This window comes from Anomaloglossus baeobatrachus, chromosome 6, assembly GCF_048569485.1.
Source record: "Anomaloglossus baeobatrachus isolate aAnoBae1 chromosome 6, aAnoBae1.hap1, whole genome shotgun sequence".
NCBI lineage: Eukaryota > Metazoa > Chordata > Amphibia > Anura > Aromobatidae > Anomaloglossus > Anomaloglossus baeobatrachus.
Window position 1 is genome coordinate 541,653,281 of NC_134358.1, and position 19,844 is coordinate 541,673,124.

At 49.9% G+C, this 19,844-nt stretch overlaps 1 protein-coding gene across 1 annotated transcript in view; it reads right to left on the bottom strand.

Annotated features, from left to right (window-relative positions):
• FAM171A1 (family with sequence similarity 171 member A1) overlaps positions 1-10,330 on the bottom strand; it is a 145,318-nt gene extending 134,988 nt beyond the window's left edge. Inside the window, exon 1 of the mRNA XM_075316836.1 lies at positions 10,034-10,330. Within this exon, the coding sequence (XP_075172951.1) occupies positions 10,034-10,133 (100 nt within the window). The 5' untranslated portion in view covers positions 10,134-10,330. The remainder of the gene's footprint in view (positions 1-10,033) is intronic.
• Between the last annotated feature and the right edge of the window lie 9,514 nt (positions 10,331-19,844).

The following is a 19,844-nucleotide window of genomic DNA, read 5'->3' on the forward strand; positions in this document are numbered from 1 at the left end:
GGCAATCTCTATTCTAAAATCACACCCATCATCTCCTGTACAGAACACCGGCCGGTCATCCATCTCTATTCTGCAATCACACCCATCATCTCCTGTACAGAACACTGGCCATCCATCTCTATTCTGCAATCACACCCATCATCTCCTGTACAGAACACCGGCCGGTCATCCATCTCTATTCTGCAATCACACCCATCATCTCCTGTACAGAACACTGGCCGGCCATCCATCTCTATTCTGCAATCACACCCATCATCTCCTGTACAGAACACTGGCCGGCCATCCATCTCTATTCTGCAATCACACCCATCATCTCCTGTACAGAACACTGGCCGGCCATCCATCTCTATTCTAAAATCACACCCATCATCTCCTGTACAGAACACTGGCCGGCCATCCATCTCTATTCTGCAATCACACCCATCATCTCCTGTACAGAACACTGGCCATCCATCTCTATTCTGCAATCACACCCATCATCTCCTGTACAGAACACTGGCCGGCCATCCATCTCTATTCTGCAATCACACCCATCATCTCCTGTACAGAACACCGGCCGGCCATCCATCTCTATTCTGCAATCACACCCATCATCTCCTGTACAGAACACTGGCCGGCAAGCTCTATTCTACAATCACACCCATCATCTCCTGTACAGAACACCGGCCGGTCATCCATCTCTATTCTGCAATCACACCCATCATCTCCTGTACAGAACACTGGCCGGCCATCCATCTCTATTCTGCAATCACACCCATCATCTCCTGTACAGAACACTGGCCATCCATCTCTATTCTGCAATCACACCCATCATCCTGTACAGAACAACGGCCGGCCATCCATCTCTATTCTGCAATCACACCCATCATCTCCTGTACAGAACAACGGCCGGCCATCCATCTCTATTCTGCAATCACACCCATCATCTCCTGTACAGAACACTGGCCGGCCATCCATCTCTATTCTGCAATCACACCCATCATCTCCTGTACAGAACACTGGCCATCCATCTCTATTCTGCAATCACACCCATCATCTCCTGTACAGAACACCGGCCATCCATCTCTATTTTGCAATCACACCCATCATCTCCCGTACAGAACACTGGCCGGCCATCCATCTCTATTCTGCAATCACACCCATCATCTCCCGTACAGAACAACGGCCGGCCATCCATCTCTATTCTGCAATCACACCCATCATCTCCTGTACAGAACACTGGCCGGCCATCCATCTCTATTCTGCAATCACACCCATCATCTCCTGTACAGAACACTGGCCATCCATCTCTATTCTGCAATCACACCCATCATCTCCTGTACAGAACACTGGCCATCCATCTCTATTCTGCAATCACACCCATCATCTCCTGTACAGAACACTGGCCATCCATCTCTATTCTGCAATCACACCCATCATCTCCCGTACAGAACAACGGCCGGCCATCCATCTCTATTCTGCAATCACACCCATCATCTCCTGTACAGAACACCGGCCATCCATCTCTATTCTGCAATCACACCCATCATCTCCTGTACAGGACACCGGCCGGCCATCCATCTCTATTCTGCAATCACACCCATCATCTCCTGTACAGAACACTGGCCATCCATCTCTATTCTGCAATCAAACCCATCATCTCCTGTACAGAACACTGGCCGGCAATCTCTATTCTACAATCACACCCATCATCTCCTGTACAGAACACTGGCCGGCAATCTCTATTCTACAATCACACCCATCATCTCCTGTACAGAACACTGGCCATCCATCTCTATTCTGCAATCAAACCCATCATCTCCTGTACAGAACACTGGCCGGCAATCTCTATTCTACAATCACACCCATCATCTCCTGTACAGAACACTGGCCGGCAATCTCTATTCTACAATCACACCCATCATCTCCTGTACAGAACACCGGCCATCCATCTCTATTCTGCAATCACACCCATCATCCTGTACAGAACAACGGCCGGCCATCCATCTCTATTCTGCAATCACACCCATCATCTCCTGTACAGAACACCGGCCATCCATCTCTATTTTGCAATCACACCCATCATCTCCCGTACAGAACACTGGCCGGCCATCCATCTCTATTCTGCAATCACACCCATCATCTCCCGTACAGAACAACGGCCGGCCATCCATCTCTATTCTGCAATCACACCCATCATCTCCTGTACAGAACACTGGCCGGCCATCCATCTCTATTCTGCAATCACACCCATCATCTCCTGTACAGAACACTGGCCGGCCATCCATCTCTATTCTGCAATCACACCCATCATCTCCTGTACAGAACACTGGCCATCCATCTCTATTCTGCAATCACACCCATCATCTCCTGTACAGAACACTGGCCATCCATCTCTATTCTGCAATCACACCCATCATCTCCTGTACAGAACACTGGCCATCCATCTCTATTCTGCAATCACACCCATCATCTCCTGTACAGAACACTGGCCATCCATCTCTATTCTGCAATCACACCCATCATCTCCTGTACAGAACACTGGCCATCCATCTCTATTCTGCAATCACACCCATCATCTCCTGTACAGAATGGCACAGAGGAATTCAGCCTTGGGGTATGAAGTTGTCACTTCTCCAGAATCATGTACAAGTATAATCCTCCATTCAAGGATGATAATCTCTTCAAGATCATCAAAGCCTTTACTATCTCTTCCAACCTCACCATAAACGTAGGTTTGGTTCTGACAACTTTACTTTTGGGCTCATAATAGTACAGGGAAGTACCAAGTGAACGGTGAAAGGGAAGGAAAACCCTGTGTCTAGGGAAGGGAGAGATGGTGACCCCTGACCAAGCCTACTGCTGGTCCCTGGGGTCCCTCACCACCCTAGAGAGGTTCCGCACCTATGCGCCGAGCCGGATACCTGACCCTGACTGACCCTGATCTGGTCCCTTTGTAGGGAACGGATGGTATGAGCACTTAAATGTGATCGGGGGGGGGGGGGGGGGGGGGCTTAACGACTTACCAGCGATCCCGAAAACGATGTGACCTGATAAGGATCGCTGGTAAGTCGCAGGGAGGTCGCTGGTGAGATGTCACACAGAGCTTACCAACGACGCAGTAACGATGATCGACCTGTATAGAAGGTCATTGATAGGTGTCAAACACAGCGATGTGTCCTGCCCAGCAGGACATCACCTTTGAAGAAAATGGTCCGGACTCTTCAGCAACGACTAGCGATCTCACAGCAGGGGCCTGATCGCTGGTAGAGGTCACACATAACGAGATCGCTGCTGGGTAACAGAAACTGTGCCGCAACAACGATCTTGTTAGCGATTTCGTTGTGTGTGACGGGGCCTTCAGTCATCCCTACTAAGCGCTAAAGAACAGGCAGGGATAACAAAATGGGGAAAGTAAACAAAACGTACCTCCAGATGACTCAGGGAGAGGAAGAACTGTAACAAACTTTCATCAGATGAATACTAGCCGACTGCTTACACTGAAGACTTGATAAGGGCATCAGACCTATCGTCAGCACAGAGGAAGGGGGAATGAGGGTATATTAAGACACAAAGGGAAGTGCTGATGAAAAACAGCTGAAAGGGTAAAGAACTCCACAGGGTCCTAAAGGAAAAGGGATGAAAACCAAGCAGAGGCGATACATAGGATACCAAATATACCAAGCAGGGATAATAGAAGGTCAGGGAGCATTTTGTGCAGCCAAACACTGTGACCGTCTATAGCCAGATACCACAGGACTGTTACGTGGAAAAATAAAAAGGTCACTTTCTTATTTTTAAATTCTGGAGGAGACAAAAACATTCATCAATTAAGGCAACTACATCACTAGCTGATGACCATCTAAGAATTCATCTTGCAGCCGGGCATGTTTAGATTACAATAAACCCCACTATGTTTTCTTGTGTGGCCAGTGCAGCCACACAGGGGCCCAAGAGGTAAAGGGGCCCACTTCTACCTCCAAAGCAGGTGGATTTGTGCATTTTGACGAGTTCTTGAGCTGTGAAGGGCCCCTATATTTGTTTTGCACAGGGGCCCTCTTCTGTGTCCGCCAGTGTTCACACTTGACCTGTATTCTATTCAGATAGGAGTTCTACAGAGCGGTCGGACCTGTAGTGATAAGTACAGTAAGGGCCACTCAGAGCCGCTGAGCTCACTGACTGCCTGCAGTGCTGACTGTGACATCAGCGCTGCAGACAATCTCAGATACCAAGAGCAGCCTCCGAGGCTCAGCATTGAACCTGGGAAGGACCGGTCCAGACGGTGAATGCATACCCCATCTGCACTACATAGACAATCGCCCTCTACATCATCTCCTGTGTGAGGTGACGGCATTAACTTCTCGCAGCCCATGACCCTCTCAGCCTCAATCAGACCATGACAGATATGATAGCCACCATCTATATATTTCAATGTATGGAACAAAAGAGGAGGGGGGGGGGGTTAATGTAGCTTTAAAATAAAATCTAATGGAAGCGTTCAGGTTCTAGAACGTTCTATATAATGAGATCATAAAGTCATGTCAATACTCAGGAGACATTTGGAGCAAGGCCAGATTCAAGGAGAGGTTAGGAAGAAATAAAGGAAAAGGAGGGCACGTCTCATATAATGAGAAGTTCAAGACAAGGGTGAAAGGGAGGAGATCAGGGGGCAACAACATAAAAGGGGCAAGCAAACAAAGGAAGAACAAAAACAGTGCATAACAATACAGGGTGTAGAGGAGGGCGGAGAACATCCACAAGGAGGGAGCCATGGGGGGAGATTTATCCCAACTGGTGCCAAGTTGGGTGCTATGAGCCATTAGTGCAGTTTTCCTTTGCATCCGTTTTCCTATATAGTCTTCAGGGGGCACCACAATCCCCCTCGTTGTCTTCAGGGGGCACCACAATCCCCCTCGTCGTCTTCAGGGGGCACCACAATCCCCCTCGTCGTCTTCAGGGGGCACCACAATCCCCCTCGTCGTCTTCAGGGGGCACCACAATCCCCCTCGTCGTCTTCAGGGGGCACCACAATCCCCCTCGTCGTCTTCAGGGGGCACCACAATCCCCCTCGTCGTCTTCAGGGGGCACCACAATCCCCCTCGTCGTCTTCAGGGGGCACCACAATCCCCCTCGTTATCTTCATAATTGCTCATTTTTACAGCAAGAACAATTTGTACACAGCAGGGAATTTAGGGAATGTCCTCAATGACTTTTTTTCCCATGGATTTTGGAGCGGATTCTGCGCCAGAATCTGCTTCAAAAACGTCTTTGAAGAAGCTTCCTACTGATTTCAAAGGGAAACCACTCCTAGTGTGCACTTGGTGTTTCTTTCCCTTCCAGGTACAAATTAAAGACGGGTAAGCTCATGTAGTATTTAGTCGTGGGTTTTTGTGGCTTAAAAAAAAAAAAAAAAAAAAAAGCCCTCCTGAAAACAAAAGGCCCCAATTAAAGGTATGTGCGCACATTGCAGTTTTGTTTCTCCAGCGAAAAACGCACCTCTGGCCGAAAAAAAACCCCATAAATAAAATGTATGCATTTTTGCCGCGTTTTCGGTGCGTTTTTACCCCTGCATTTTTTTTTTTTTTTTTTAACATTGTCAATGGCAAACGAAAAGAAAAAAGCAGAAAAGTGACATGCTGCTTATTTCTGCAAGCAAAACTGCAGGCAAAAAAGAAGCAACGTGCGAACAGCCTTACGGATTTCTCATAGACTTTGCTGGGGAAGGTCATACATGCAGTTTAGGGCCACAAACGGCACCAAAAACGCAGCAAAAAAGCAGCGTGCGCACAAGGCCTAAGACTGTCTTTTTGCACAAGTATCAGTCATATGTTCACAAAGTGCTTTTTTTTGCTGTGTTTTTTGATGTCTTTAAATAAAGGTGGGCTCCATGTGCATGCTTCAGCTACGTCCAAAACGCTGCGTTGTACAGTACAAGCACAGTCGATGGGATTTCTAGAAATCCCGTGCCCGCTATGCTTGTTTTTTCCACAGCAAACACTGACCTGCGGTCTTCCCAGACCGCAGCATGTCAATTGTTTGCCGCGGATTCACAAGCGTCCTCCGTAGGGAGAACACAAACGACAGACTGCAGCGCACAAAACCCTCATCGTGGGTACGAGCAGCTGCAGTCTCCTGCTGCGGAGACACGCGGTCCCGCTGCGTCCAGGACACAGTGAGTCCTGATGGTGGGCACATATCCTAAAACTCAACAAAAAAAAGGCAGTTGCATTTTTTGCTCTCTCTTATTGCTTCTGATCGTTAAGAAAGACACTGGAAGAGTTGCCATGCTGCTTCTTTCAAAAATACATAAATTGTTCCATTTTCGTCAGGAAAAAAAAACAAAACAAAAAAGCATAATGTGTGCCAGTGTGTGCAGGAGATTTCTAAAATCTGATAGTTTTTGCTGATGCTGCAAAAAGCAGCTTTTAATTTGCATAAAACTCATGGAAAAAAAGAGCACATACACAAAAAACATTCAAAAATTACAAAAAAAAAAAAACCACGCCAGAATAATCTACAAGTCTCCATATAGACCTGTCCTTAAAAATCACTTACTATAACCTAAATACAGTCTGCCATAAACTGCAGCCCGGACTCTGATGATGTCACAGGGAATCTGCATAGACCTATAGCCGCCCTCTACGTAGGTCCAGATGTAAAGTGCGGGCTATGGATTTTCCAACCAAAGTGAAGTCTATAAGTTGTGGAAATTGATAAATTGTTGAGATTGTCAAATCTGCAGAGCGTCATTTCATTGCCCAAAATTCCCTGCATATTTCACCCACTGCACAAGGTAAATTCAGCATCAAATCTGCACTCACAGAACCTTAGGGAATTGCTTTTTGGGCTGTTTTCTAACTTGACGTTGATAGAGCACTTCTCAATAGAATAGATTATTAGCAATCTTATCCTAAGTGTCTTTTCATTTCCCAGTTGGTTGATTTTTGCTACATCCAATAGAGTTTTGTTAAGGAAAATTATTTTTTTTTTAAGTTTTTTTTTTTTTTTTTTTTAAACTACAATATTGTAACACTAATCTGGTATAATTCCTAACAAGTTGCTATACCATTGGGATGGAAACTTAACTGTCTACCAATTTGGAATTCAGGGGATACAAGTGACAGACTAATTCCCTCTGAAAACAGTAGATCACCCTCTCTACAAAGCCCTAAAAATTAGGTTTTTTATCCCCCCCTCCCCTTTGTTGATAGAGAAAAACACGGAGGAGAGGAGAGGAGTGGGGGGGGGGGGTCGAGGGTGAGGGATCAGGGGGCATTTTGAAAAACTGTTTTCATTTTACGACTTATAAGGGGGAGAAGCGAGCGCTGGCTCAAATTTCCATCTGTCCCAGCAGCACAAACAGAATGAAAAGCGCCAAAGTTTCCTGAGCAAAATGACATTAGAACAATGGAAGGAAACCGCATCCAGAAGAGAAAAGCCCCCTCTTCCTCCAAATACAGAAATAATAAACAGAGATGGATACAATTTCACAATATTTACAAGAAGGGTAACATTTTAACAAGTTTTTATCTTTCTTTCTTCTCCAGACTCGAGGAAAATGACAAAAAAAAAAAATAAAAAAAAAATAAAAATGGAAAAGTCAAGGTTAGAGCTCAGGTCTCAGCTAAAACTGATATATATATTACACACACACACACACACACACACACACACACACACACACACACAGCTTCAGCAGAAAAAAAACAAAGAATCTGAAGCTGCCAATTGAAGGGTTAAACAATAGAATGTTCACACAAACAGTTAACCACAATGATCACATTGTATCAGAGAATATTTCTTATCTTCAGGCCACCCCTTCCCCTCCAGCACCAATTCCCCTGCAATCCAGCAAGAGAGAGGTTAAAAAAGACAGATGTCAAGGGTGTCCCTGGGATGACAATGAACTCCTGATAGCAAAGTGGTAAGAATGTGTATGACCCATGAGTACTTTGTTGTTTTGTTTTTTTTGCCAACTGGGACAGAAAGGGTTAAACAAAGGCAATTCAAGGGGGTTACACGCACTGATGTTAGAATGGTAAATGTGTGATAATGGGGGGGGGTACCACAGACAAAGAAGGGGTTAAATGCAAAGATGGTAGATGTGTGGTACTAAGAGGGGTGGGCCACAGGCAAGGAAGGGTTAAATGCACAGGATAAGTGTGATAATGGGGGGGGTACTACAGACAAAGGGGGTTAAATGCACAGATGGTAGATGTGTGGTACTAAGAGGGGTGCGCCACATGCAAGGAAGGGTTAAATGAACAGGATAGATGTGTGATAATGGGGGGGGGGGGGAGAGAACCACAGAAGGGTTAATTGCACTAATGGATGTGTGCAATATGAGGGGGGGTGGGTTAAATGCACAGAGGATAGATGTGTGATCATAGGGGGCATCACAGGCAGGGAAGGGTTAAATGCAGACAGAAGTGATATAGAGGTGGAACACAGGCAAGGAAGGGTTAAATGCATAAGTAGATATGTGATAATGGGGGGACCCCAGAAGGGTTAAAAATGCACTGATGGATGTGTGCAATAGAGGGGGGCACCACAGGCAGGGAAGGGGTTAAATGCACAGAGGATAGCTGTGATAATAGGGGGCACCACAGGCAGGGAAGGGGTTAAATGCACAGAGGATAGCTGTGATAATAGGGGGCACCACAGGCAGAGAAGGGGTTAAATGCACAAAGGATGGATGTGATAATAGGGGGCACCACAGGCAGGGAAGGGGTTAAATGCACAGAGGATGGATGTGATAATAGGGGCACCACAGGCAGGGAAGGGGTTAAATGCACAGAGGATGGATGTGATAATAGGGGGCACCACAGGCAGGGAAGGGGTTAAATGCACAGAGGATGGATGTGATAATAGGGGGCACCACAGGCAGGGAAGGGGTTAAATGCACAGAGGATAGCTGTGATAATAGGGGGCACCACGGGCAGAGAAGGGGTTAAATGCACAAAGGATGGATGTGATAATAGGGGCACCACAGGCAGGGAAGGGGTTAAATGCACAGAGGATGGATGTGATAATAGGGGGCACCGCAGGCAGGGAAGGGGTTAAATGCACAGAGGATGGCTGTGATAATAGGGGGCACCACAGGCAGGGAAGGGGTTAAATGCACAGAGGATGGATGTGATAATAGGGGGCACCGCAGGCAGGGAAGGGGTTAAATGCACAGAGGATGGCTGTGATAATAGGGGGCACCACAGGCAGGGAAGGGGTTAAATGCACAGAGGATAGCTGTGATAATAGGGGGCACCGCAGGCAGGGAAGGGGTTAAATGCACAGAGGATAGCTGTGATAATAGGGGGCACCGCAGGCAGGGAAGGGGTTAAATGCACAGAGGATAGCTGTGATAATAGGGGGCACCACGGGCAGGGAAGGGGTTAAATGCACAAAGGATGGATGTGATAATAGGGGCACCACAGGCAGGGAAGGGGTTAAATGCACAGAGGATGGATGTGATAATAGGGGGCACCACAGGCAGGGAAGGGGTTAAATGCACAGAGGATAGCTGTGATAATAGGGGGCACCACAGGCAGGGAAGGGGTTAAATGCACAGAGGATGGATGTGATAATAGGGGCAGCACAGGCAGGGAAGGGGTTAAATGCACAGAGGATGGATGTGATAATAGGGGGCACCACAGGCAGGGAAGGGGTTAAATGCACAGAGGATAGCTGTGATAATAGGGGGCACCACAGGCAGGGAAGGGGTTAAATGCACAGAGGATAGCTGTGATAATAGGGGGCACCGCAGGCAGGGAAGGGGTTAAATGCACAGAGGATAGCTGTGATAATAGGGGGCACCACAGGCAGGGAAGGGGTTAAATGCACAGAGGATAGCTGTGATAATAGGGGGCCCCACAGGCAGGGAAGGGGTTAAATGCTCAGAGGATGAATGTGATAATAGGGGGCACCGCAGGCAGGGAAGGGGTTAAGCATCGCTGCCTGCAGCCGGGGTGCGCAGAGTGCAGGGCCCCCCATATCTGCAGGGGCTGCTCCCCCCATTGTGTGCACAGGAGGAGGAGGATGATGGGGGTTGTCCACCGACCTTGCGCTGCTGCATTCTGCTCCTGCAGGGTTTTGGTGGCCACTGTCCCCACGTTGCAGCCCAGCACACAGAGGAGGAGCGCCGCCACAGAGCCGGTCATGTCCTCTCCTCTGTCCCTTGATGTTCCTGGCAGATCCCGGGGGCAGAGGAGCGCTCAGGAGCATGCACCCGGGAGGGGTGGTGACAATGCCGCATCAGGCACGAGCCTCCATGTTGCTCCCAGCCTGCTCGTCACTCAGCATTGTGCGCTCCCTCATCCTTCTCTCCTCCTCCCGACAATCACTACTGTTCCTCCAGCAGCCCTAACTCCTCATCCACTGGAGCGGCCGGAGCTCTGGCGCCACCTGCCGGCACCGCCGCTAACTGCAGCCACCATTCTCTAAAAAGCTCCTCGTGGAACCTGCGCAAAATGCTTCTGTCACAGAATCTTTTATACTCTTTGTATTCCACAGATTTCTTCCTTTTATCTTATGCTGCATTACTGCTGCTTTTTATGTGCATGGTTTCTGCAGCAATACCCAATAAGGCTATATTCACACGCAGCGTTTTGTTGCAGCAGTTATTTTTTTTTGTTTTTTATAGTCCAAAGACTTTGAGTTTTCAGAAATCTTTTATTTTCCTGACTGAAATTGAGAACTGCAGCATTTTTCAGCTGTTTTACATTTTTTTTTTTCACCTATAGAAAACCATGAGAGTGCGAAAAACCACAACTGTGTTCTTGGTGAATAAAACTAACTTTATTAAACATGTAATATAGACAATTCACATATGCATTCTGCACCCCAAAAAAAAAGAAGCGAAAAACGTGAAGAATACAGCGAAAAAAAATGTTTTTTTGCGATAAAAGAAAAAACTATGACACAAACGCAAAGTGTGAACAAGCCCAAGCAATCTCTGGTTATTACTAGTGATGGGCGAGTGTGCTTGAGTTACCGTCTCACGTTTTCCGACATCTTGTCAGTCAATAAACACGTGGAAATTGCCTGTCAATCACAGTAATTCCATAGCCATGTTGGCTACTGCCATTACTGTGATTGGCTGGCCGCATCACGTCATCGGGTCTGTATAAAACCAATTGGCACCATGCTCAGCACACTCTACCTGGAAATGGTGAAGGGAGAGGTTCTGGAGAAAGGACATTGTGTTATAGAGTCACAGTACCTGCTGGTGCAACATTAAACTAACAGTATTTTTCAGGTCTAATTCTATAGTAACACCACTCATCTGCATTTAGTGTAGTGCAAGCTGCTGGAGAAGGGATAGTGTTTTAGAGACCTATAGGCAGGTATTCTAGCCTCATAGACCTTGCTGCTGCTGCTACCTAAAAAAAATTGATACTAATCTTTAATAATACTGCTCTTATCTCCATTTAGTTTAGAGCAAACAGCTGTAGAAGGGAGAGTGCATTAGAGTCATGTAAGCAGGGATTCTAGCCCACTGATCTTGCTGCTGCTGCTATGTAAAAATCAATTTTATTCTCTAATAATGTTGCTCTTTTTGTACAGTTAGGGGTACTTTACACGCTGCGACATCGCTACCAAAATATCGTCGGGCTCACAGTTGTGACGCACATCCGGCGCCGGTAGCGACATCGCAATGTGTAAATCCTACGAGCGACGATGAACGAGCGCAAAACAGTCAAAAATCGCTGATCTGTGTCACGTCGTTCATTTTCATAATGTCGCTCCAGCTGCAGATACGATGTTGTTTGTTGCTTCTGCGGCGTCACACATCGCTGTGTGTGAAGCCGCAGGAACGACAAACATCTCCTTACCTGCGTCCACCGGCAATGCGTAAGGAAGAAGGTGGGCGGGATGTTACATCCCGCACATCTCCACCCCTCCGCTTCTATTGGCCGGCCGCTTAGTGATGTCGCGGTGATGCCGAACGCACCTCCCCCTTGAAGGAGGGATTGTTCGGCGGTCACCGCGACGTCGCCGACCAGGTATGTGCATGTGAAGCTGCCGTAGCAATAATGTTCGCTACAGCAGCAATCACCACATATCGCATGTGCGACGGGGGCGGGTACTATCGCGCTCGACATCGCTAGCTGGTACTAGCGATGTCGCAACGTGTAAAGTACCCCTTAGTGTAGGGCAAGCTCCTGGAGAACGGATTGTGTATTAGAGGCCTGTAGGCAGGTATTCTAGCCATACAGTCTTTGCTGCTGCTATGTACAAAATAAATTTTATTCTCTAATAAGGTTGCTCTTTTTCCATATTTATTGTAGAGGCAAGCTCCTGGAGAAGTAAAAGTGTTTTAGAGGCCTGTAGGCAGGGAGTCTAGCCTTACATATTGTGCTGCTGCTACCTAAAAAAACACTACTGTTCTTTAATAATACCGCTCTTATCTGCATTTAGTGTAGGGCAAACTGTTGGAGAAAGAATATTGTATTAGAGGCCTATAGGCAGGGTTCCAATATTATAGACCTTGCTGCTGCTATGTAAAAAAATCAATTTTATTCTCTATTAATTGTACTCTTATTTTGCATTTAGTGTAGGGTGAGCTGCTGGAGAAGGGATTGTGTATTAGAGGCCTGTAGGCAGGGATTATAGCCTTACACATCTTGCTGCTGCAATCTAAAACCAAAAGTCCTTTTCAGCCTAAAGCGGGCTTTACACGCTACGATATATCTAACGAGATGTCGGCGGGGTCGCGTCGTAAGTGACACACATCCGGCATCGTTAGTAATATCGTAGCGTGTGACAGCTATGAACGAGCAGAAATACTCACCTTCTCATTCATCGCTAACACGTCGCTCATTTTCTAAAATTCGCACGTCATGTTGTTCATCGTACCCGGGGCAGCACACATCGCTCCATGTGACACCCCGGGGACGATAAACTGCAGCTTACCTGTGTCCGCCGGCAACGCTGAAGGAAGGAGGTGGGCGGGATGTTTACATCCCGCTCATCTCCGCCCCTCCGCTTCTATTGGGCGGCCACTGTGTGACGTCGCTGTGACACCAAACGTCCCTCCCCCTCCAGGAAGTGGATGTTCGCCGCCCACAGCGAGGTCGTTTGGAAGGTAAGTGCGTGTGACGGGGGTTACAACATTGTGCGACACGGGCAACAAATTGCCCGTGCCGCACAAATGATGGGGGCGGATGCGATCGCACGATTAATTGTAACGTGTAAAGCAGGCTTTAGGCTCATTTCACACGTCAGTGAAAAACACAGACGTTCTTCACTGACATGTAAAACACACACATGTCCCTCCGTGTTCCGTGATTCACGGCACACATGGGTTGTCTATGTGCAATCCGGGCTCCATTCTCCGTGGTGCGTGATTGCACATAGAGATCAACTCACCTGTGCCCGTGTGCTCTCCGTGGTGCTGAACGCTCCCGTGGTGCAGCATCCGGCCGGCGCTGACCCCTGCAGCAGCTGCCTCCGGGTCGGCTGTGTCGTGCATTCATGAATATGCACGACAGTAATAAGCCGGCTCAGAAGCAGCAGCCAGCACGGGCTGCAGAGAGCGTCGCTGGAGCCGGGTGAGTAAAAATGATTTTTATTTTTTATGCATGTTTTTTTCTGGCACGTGTTTCACGGATCACACCACTGCGTGGTCCGTGGGACATCAGTGATGCCAGAAAAAAATGGACATGTCTCCGTGCGGCAATCACAGACACGCGTGTATGCCGCACAGAGACACGGTCAGTGAAAAATCACTGATGTGTGCGCAGGCCCATTGATTATAATGGGTCTGCGTATGTCCGTGATTCTGGTGCGTATAAAAACTGTCACATACGTACCAGAATCACTGACGTCTGAAACGGACTTCACCGAACCAAATAATCCGAGGGCATAAGCAGTAAACTAGGATCGGGGTTCGGACACTTACCTCCCCACAGGGTCCGCGCTGTCCGCCGTATGGAGAAGGAGACTATACCCCAAAAGGGACAGTCGGGGCCCCCACATGCTCAGGGACCCAATCAACTGAGAGTGCCGGGGACAGAGCAACCAGGGTCCCTACATTGGTGTGACGCCCTGGACTAGTCAGGTCGTCTCAGGTAGTCCCACACACACACACCCTCCCCTAAAAAGGTGACAGCAGCCAAACTACAAAACCCTTGTCACCACCCTCCCACCCTCCGGGTTTGATGTTCACACCGGGAAGGGGGCGGAGCCAGGCGATTGGCTCCACCCACCGAGGAGTTCACAGCCCCGGAGGCGGGAAACACGGTAGTAGAGAGTCTAGTTGGAGTCAAGTTCAAGGGCAGACCTGTTCTCAGGCCTGCCAACAAGTCTACACCAGGTGTCTGGGTTGGAGCCCAGTCACCTCTGGCAAGGAGGCAGACGGTGGTGGCCGCCTGCAGGAGCTGGGATTACAGCCGGTGGAACCGTAGGGACCGGGGACGGGCGGTGGCCCGCCGGTACCGAACCAGGGAACCGATTGGAAACCGGAGCACCAGGAGGGGTACTCAGACCCAGTACGAGGCCCAGAAACAACTAGGCTAGGTCAAATTAACTGATTGAGGACTGGACTTTAGGACCTTTCCCACACAAGACCCGAATGAAGACAACAGCCCAACCATTAGGTTAAAGCCACCGCTAAGGCATAGAGACCCAAAAGGCCAGCGTCTGCGGGTACACAGGGCTCTCCCGACACACAGCAAGCTGGGGAGGGGACTACCGTTGCTCAGGCATAGGAGTCATAACTTTCACACAAGAGAGGTGCAGGAGAAAGGCGGAAACCACCAACCTGTTAAGGGGAAACTGCAGCCGGCTGCGGGCACCGTTCACCATCTTGTTTGGTTTACCAGAGACTCCAGTGTGTTTTCTCATAGTGAGTACAGCAGTGCCTTCGGGCTGCGCACCGCGCCGCACCGCACCGACACCCCACCACGCATCCGTCCCCTCGCCTCAGCACCTCCTCCCAGGGGCCCCCGGGACCATCATCCCCCCTACCCACGGAGGGGGTCAATACCAAGCTGCGCAACACCGTCCCCGGGAGCCTAGTCAACGGCAGCGGTGGTGTCCATCCATTCACCACAACTCGTGGGTGGCGTCACGAACTTAAATCCCCTACAAGCAGCTGCGGATCCGGCCGTGGACCTCCCCACCAAAGTCCCTACGTGCAGCGCCAACCCTCCCTTTCAGAACGACGTGACCCCCTGGTCCGTGGAGAGCTCGAGCCACCCACCGACGAGCACGGATCCGAGCCCCGGGGCGGTACATTGGCACTGGTCCTCCGGGGACCTGAAACTGCAACCCCTGGGTCCACAGTGAGTAGAGACTGTTAAAGACAACCTGGTGTGGTGTCCGTTATTGCCCCCGTTACATCTCCCAGGCACAGCAGTACCTGCTGAGGGCCTACCATTACAGCTGCCACTACCACCAGCCCTGGGAGTACCCACATTCAGCAGCGGCGGTTCTCCATCATTAACCGCAGCCCGCAGGTGGCGTCACATGACAAAAACTCTTAACTCCCCTTTAAATATACCCCATTAACAAAAGGGGACAAGGGCACGGAACCGGGCAACGGCCACCAGAGTGACACTCCCAATTGTTACTGCCCGGGACCGAGTACCCCCTTCTCTGGGCGCAACACTACTGTTTACCGAAAACAGAATGAGTCCTACAAAGAAAAGACCACAGTACCTACAGTCACACATAGTGGAGGTTCAAAGATGTGTTGGGGTTGTTTTGCTGCCTCTGTCACTGGGTGCCTTCACTGTGTGAAAGGCATCATGAAATCATCTGAAGATTTCCAAAAGATTTTGTGTGAAAATGTAGTGCCCAGTGTCACAAATCTGGGTTTGTGTCCTATGTTATGGGTCTTCCAGCAGGACCCCAAAACATACATGAAGAAACCCCCAGAAATGGATGGAAACAAAGTTCTGGAGAGTTCTGAAGTGGCAACAATGAGTCCGGATCTAAATATCATTCACACCTGTGGAGAGCTCTGAAAATTGCTGTTTGGAGAAGACGCCTTCAAATATGAGAGACCCGGTACAGTTTATAAAGAAGAGTCCAAAATTCCAGGTGAGAGGAGTAAGAAGCTTGTGGACGGGTATAGGAAGCGTTTGATTGCAGGTATTTATTCCAAAGGGTAAAGGGTGCAACCAGATATTAAGTTGAGGGTGCCAATACATTTGTCCGTACCATTTTTGGAGTTTTGTGTGAAATTATGTCCAATTTGCCTTTTTCCCTCTGGGTTTTTTTTGTGTTGTTCCAGTACAAAGGAAATGAACACGTAAATAACAAAACATTTGTAATTGCAATAATTTTCTGGGAGAAGTACTTAATTTTCTGGAACAATTTGAAGGGTGTCAACATTTTTATCCACAACTGTATCTAAAAGGCTGAGGTATGTAGCAGTATCAGCTTTTAATAGCACCTATGGCCCCAAATCGGACTTTTTGAAAGGTACAGCCCTTGCAAATGTAGTTCGAAGTCTCCAACTTTGGACTTCCTTTGACCTTGTTTCCGGTGGTGGTCGTCTTTTATGCAGGACACAATTGCGAAATCTACTGCTCCATTGTGTTTGGCATCAGGATGGGGTCCCAGGTTGCAGAGTTTAGACTTTGTGTGATTAGGCTGCATTCACATATCCATGTGACGGCCACCATCCAAGAGAAACAAACGGATCTTTTTCTTGTGTCATTTTGACTGCGGAACGGTAAGGAGAATCTTTTTTTCATGTTATTTTATTACAAAAGAACAGCAATATGGGATGAAGAACATGTAGGGACCAGGCTGGAGGAAATATGGGGACCAAGATAGGAGACATATGGAGACCACTGTGTATGACATAATGGGACCAGTATGGATGACATATAGAGACCAGGATGACACTTGGGGACCAGGATGGATGATATATGGGGCCAAGGATGGATGACATTTGGAGACCAAGAGGGCGGACTAGTTGGGGGGAACTAACGCCCACATGACTAATTGCTGGCCTCATTAGCATACGATAAAAGATCTTAAGAAACACTTTTTCTAAAGATCTCTTTATCTCTGCTAGTGTATACAGGGACGGTTAGGCTGGGATTAGCAATATACACCCAGAACTGCTCATGGCTCTGGGTGCATATGTGGCGCCCTGGGCTATCCAGGTAGCCACAGACAGAACACACACACCCCCCCACCCCCCAGACAGTTACATTAGTCAGACAAAAACCCTTGTTGCCTCCCTCCAGGGTCTGATGTCCACACCAGGTGGGGCGGAGCCAGGCGGTTCGCCCCACCCACCTAGGAGTTCACAGGCCTGGAGGCAGGAAAAGTGTCAGATCAGTCTTGGAGGTGAAAGTGAGAGGAGTAAACACTTGAGGTGTCTGGGTCGGAGCCCGGGCACTGACAGCAAGGTTGTCAGACGGTGGTGGCCGTCTGCAGAAGTTGGTGGAACTCCGCAGATCCGTAAGGACCGGGGCTGAGCGGTGGCCCACCGGTACCAGACCGGGGAACGGAGTGAAGCTAAACACACAGGCAGGGCCATCGGACCCCAACCAGGCTTGTGTCGCGGGCGGGGAGGAGGGTGTCAGCACACCGCGCTCACCCCTTCTGCTCGGGTCCGGCTGCTCAGTGGTGGCTCGAGCCGTGGGCCGGATCCCGGGGGTTTCTTCGAGCGACGCTCCTCGCCCGTGAGTGAAAGGGGGTGTTTGGGGTGTTGGGATAATGTCCGTGACGCCACCCACGGTTGTGGTGATTGGTAGCACCACCGCTGCTTAATACGGGGATCCCGGGGATGGTGATGTGGAGCAGCCAGGTGTTGTGTTGCCCCTCCGTGGGTAGGGGTTGGTGATCCCGGGGCCCGGTGATGGCTTGGGAGGTGCAGGGCCTGGTGGGCGCAGGGACGCGGGGGCAGCGCTGTGCCTTGCGGCACTGTGGTACTCACTCAGCCTGAGACACGGACACAGTTTGTACGGTAAACCAAACGGCTGGTAGGACGGTCCCACAGACGGCTGCTTTGCTTTCCCGGTAGGTGACGGTGATGTCCCTCTTCCTTGCACCTGTATGTACGGTTGGTTGCGATGGGTCCCCACCGGTAACCCGCTCCCCGGCTTCAAGCTGGGCCGGAGGAGCACTACACTTTGCCCGCAGGCGCTGGCCCTCAGAGACTGGTGCCCTGGCGGTGGCGGTGCCTCTGTTGTACGGGTTGGGCTGTTGCCTTCAATCGGGACTTGGTTGTTGGGGGAATCTACGTCCCCTTCACTGACGGATTCGGCAAATTTGGCGACTCCTAGCCTTGCCGGGGTCCGAGAGGCCCCTGCCCTGGTGCTGACTGTCTTTCGGAACACTGCTCCAGACCACCGGGCACACAGCCAACGGGGTCCTTCCAGGAACTTCCAAACGGTCCCCCTCCGGACAGTCACCGCCGTCGCTGACCTTGCTGTTCTGGCCCTACACAAAGCTGGACCCTTCAGGCTTTCCTCTCTCTCTGTCACCACTCTTGCTTTCCTCCTTTACCACTTTTCTTTCCTCCACTTCCACTTGGGTGTTTACACTTGCCCTCCCTGGGCTAATCTCTCCACTCCTTCCACTTCCTCCTCCCTGACTAGAGTGCCTGGTACTTCCTGCCTCCAGAGCTGTGATCTCCTTGGTGGGCGGAGCCAACCGCCTGGCCCACCCCCTGGTGTGAATCATCAGCCTCTGGAGGAAGGCAACAAGGATTTCTGGTTCAGCTTAGGTGTGCCTACCTGGGATGTGGGGTGTGGTGGTGTGTGACCTGTGTCCCCTGGCTTGCCCAGGGCGACACACTTGGAGCCGCCATCAATAGTCAAATCCGAATGTGACAGGAACCCCCGGGGTTCCCTAACAACCAAGTGCCGATTGAAGGCAACCGCTCACACCGTGAGGATATACAGCCACCACCACCTGCTAGAAATCCAAGGGCCAGCGCCAGTGGGCAAAACGGGCTCCTCCGGTATCTATACACCGGGGAGCGGACTACCATTGGGAAGCCATTGGAGTCAACACAGTACACAAAGGTGCAGGGAGAGACAGCCACCATCACCTGTCCGGGAAGAGACACTGCAGCCGGCTGCGGGAACCGTCCATCCAGCCGTTAGTTTACCGGAGACTTTGTGCATCTTTTGCTGAGTGAGTACACCCGTGCCATCCTGCACCGCGCCGCGCTGTCCCTGCAACCCTGCACCTCACCGACCCTGCCTCCCCGTCACACCACCGGGCCCCGGGACCACCAACCCCTACCCACGGAGGGGGAAAACAACATCCCAGCTGCTCCCTACCATCGCTCCCGGGATCCCCGTCACCAGCAGCGGTGGTGCCCATTATTACCACGACCCGTGGGTGGCGTCACGGACTAAATCCCAAAACAAACCACCCCCTTTTCACTCACGGGCGAGGAGCACCGCTCGAGTCCCTGGATCCGGCCCACCGCTCAAGCCACCAAGCAGCAGCAGCAGCGCCAGACCCGAGCGTTAGCGAGCACAGCGCTCCGCCGCCCGCGACACATATTGCACCTGACAGGTTCCCTTTAACCCTGCACCTTGACTGTTAAGGGGCCTGGCCACTAGAGTCCCGCACCAGTAGAAGTTGCCTGGTACCTTTTTACAGCTACGCTTTTCCTGCCAAGAGATGCAGAAGTTTTTGCACCAAATACTGAAGTGGACATACGATTCCCATCAGCAGTTTAGAAAAAGTGACCCTGAGATGTGTTGAAGCGCCACCTGCTGATGATTTTGATAACTGCAGCCCATTGTTTCAAAGCTGTTTCAAACGTATTTTAAAGGGAACCAGTCACGTGTAAAAACACCATTAACCTGCAGATGTGGGGTTAATCTGCAGGTTAATAGCATTTGAAACCTGCCCGGCGCCTGCACATTGAACCCCGCTGCTAGGAG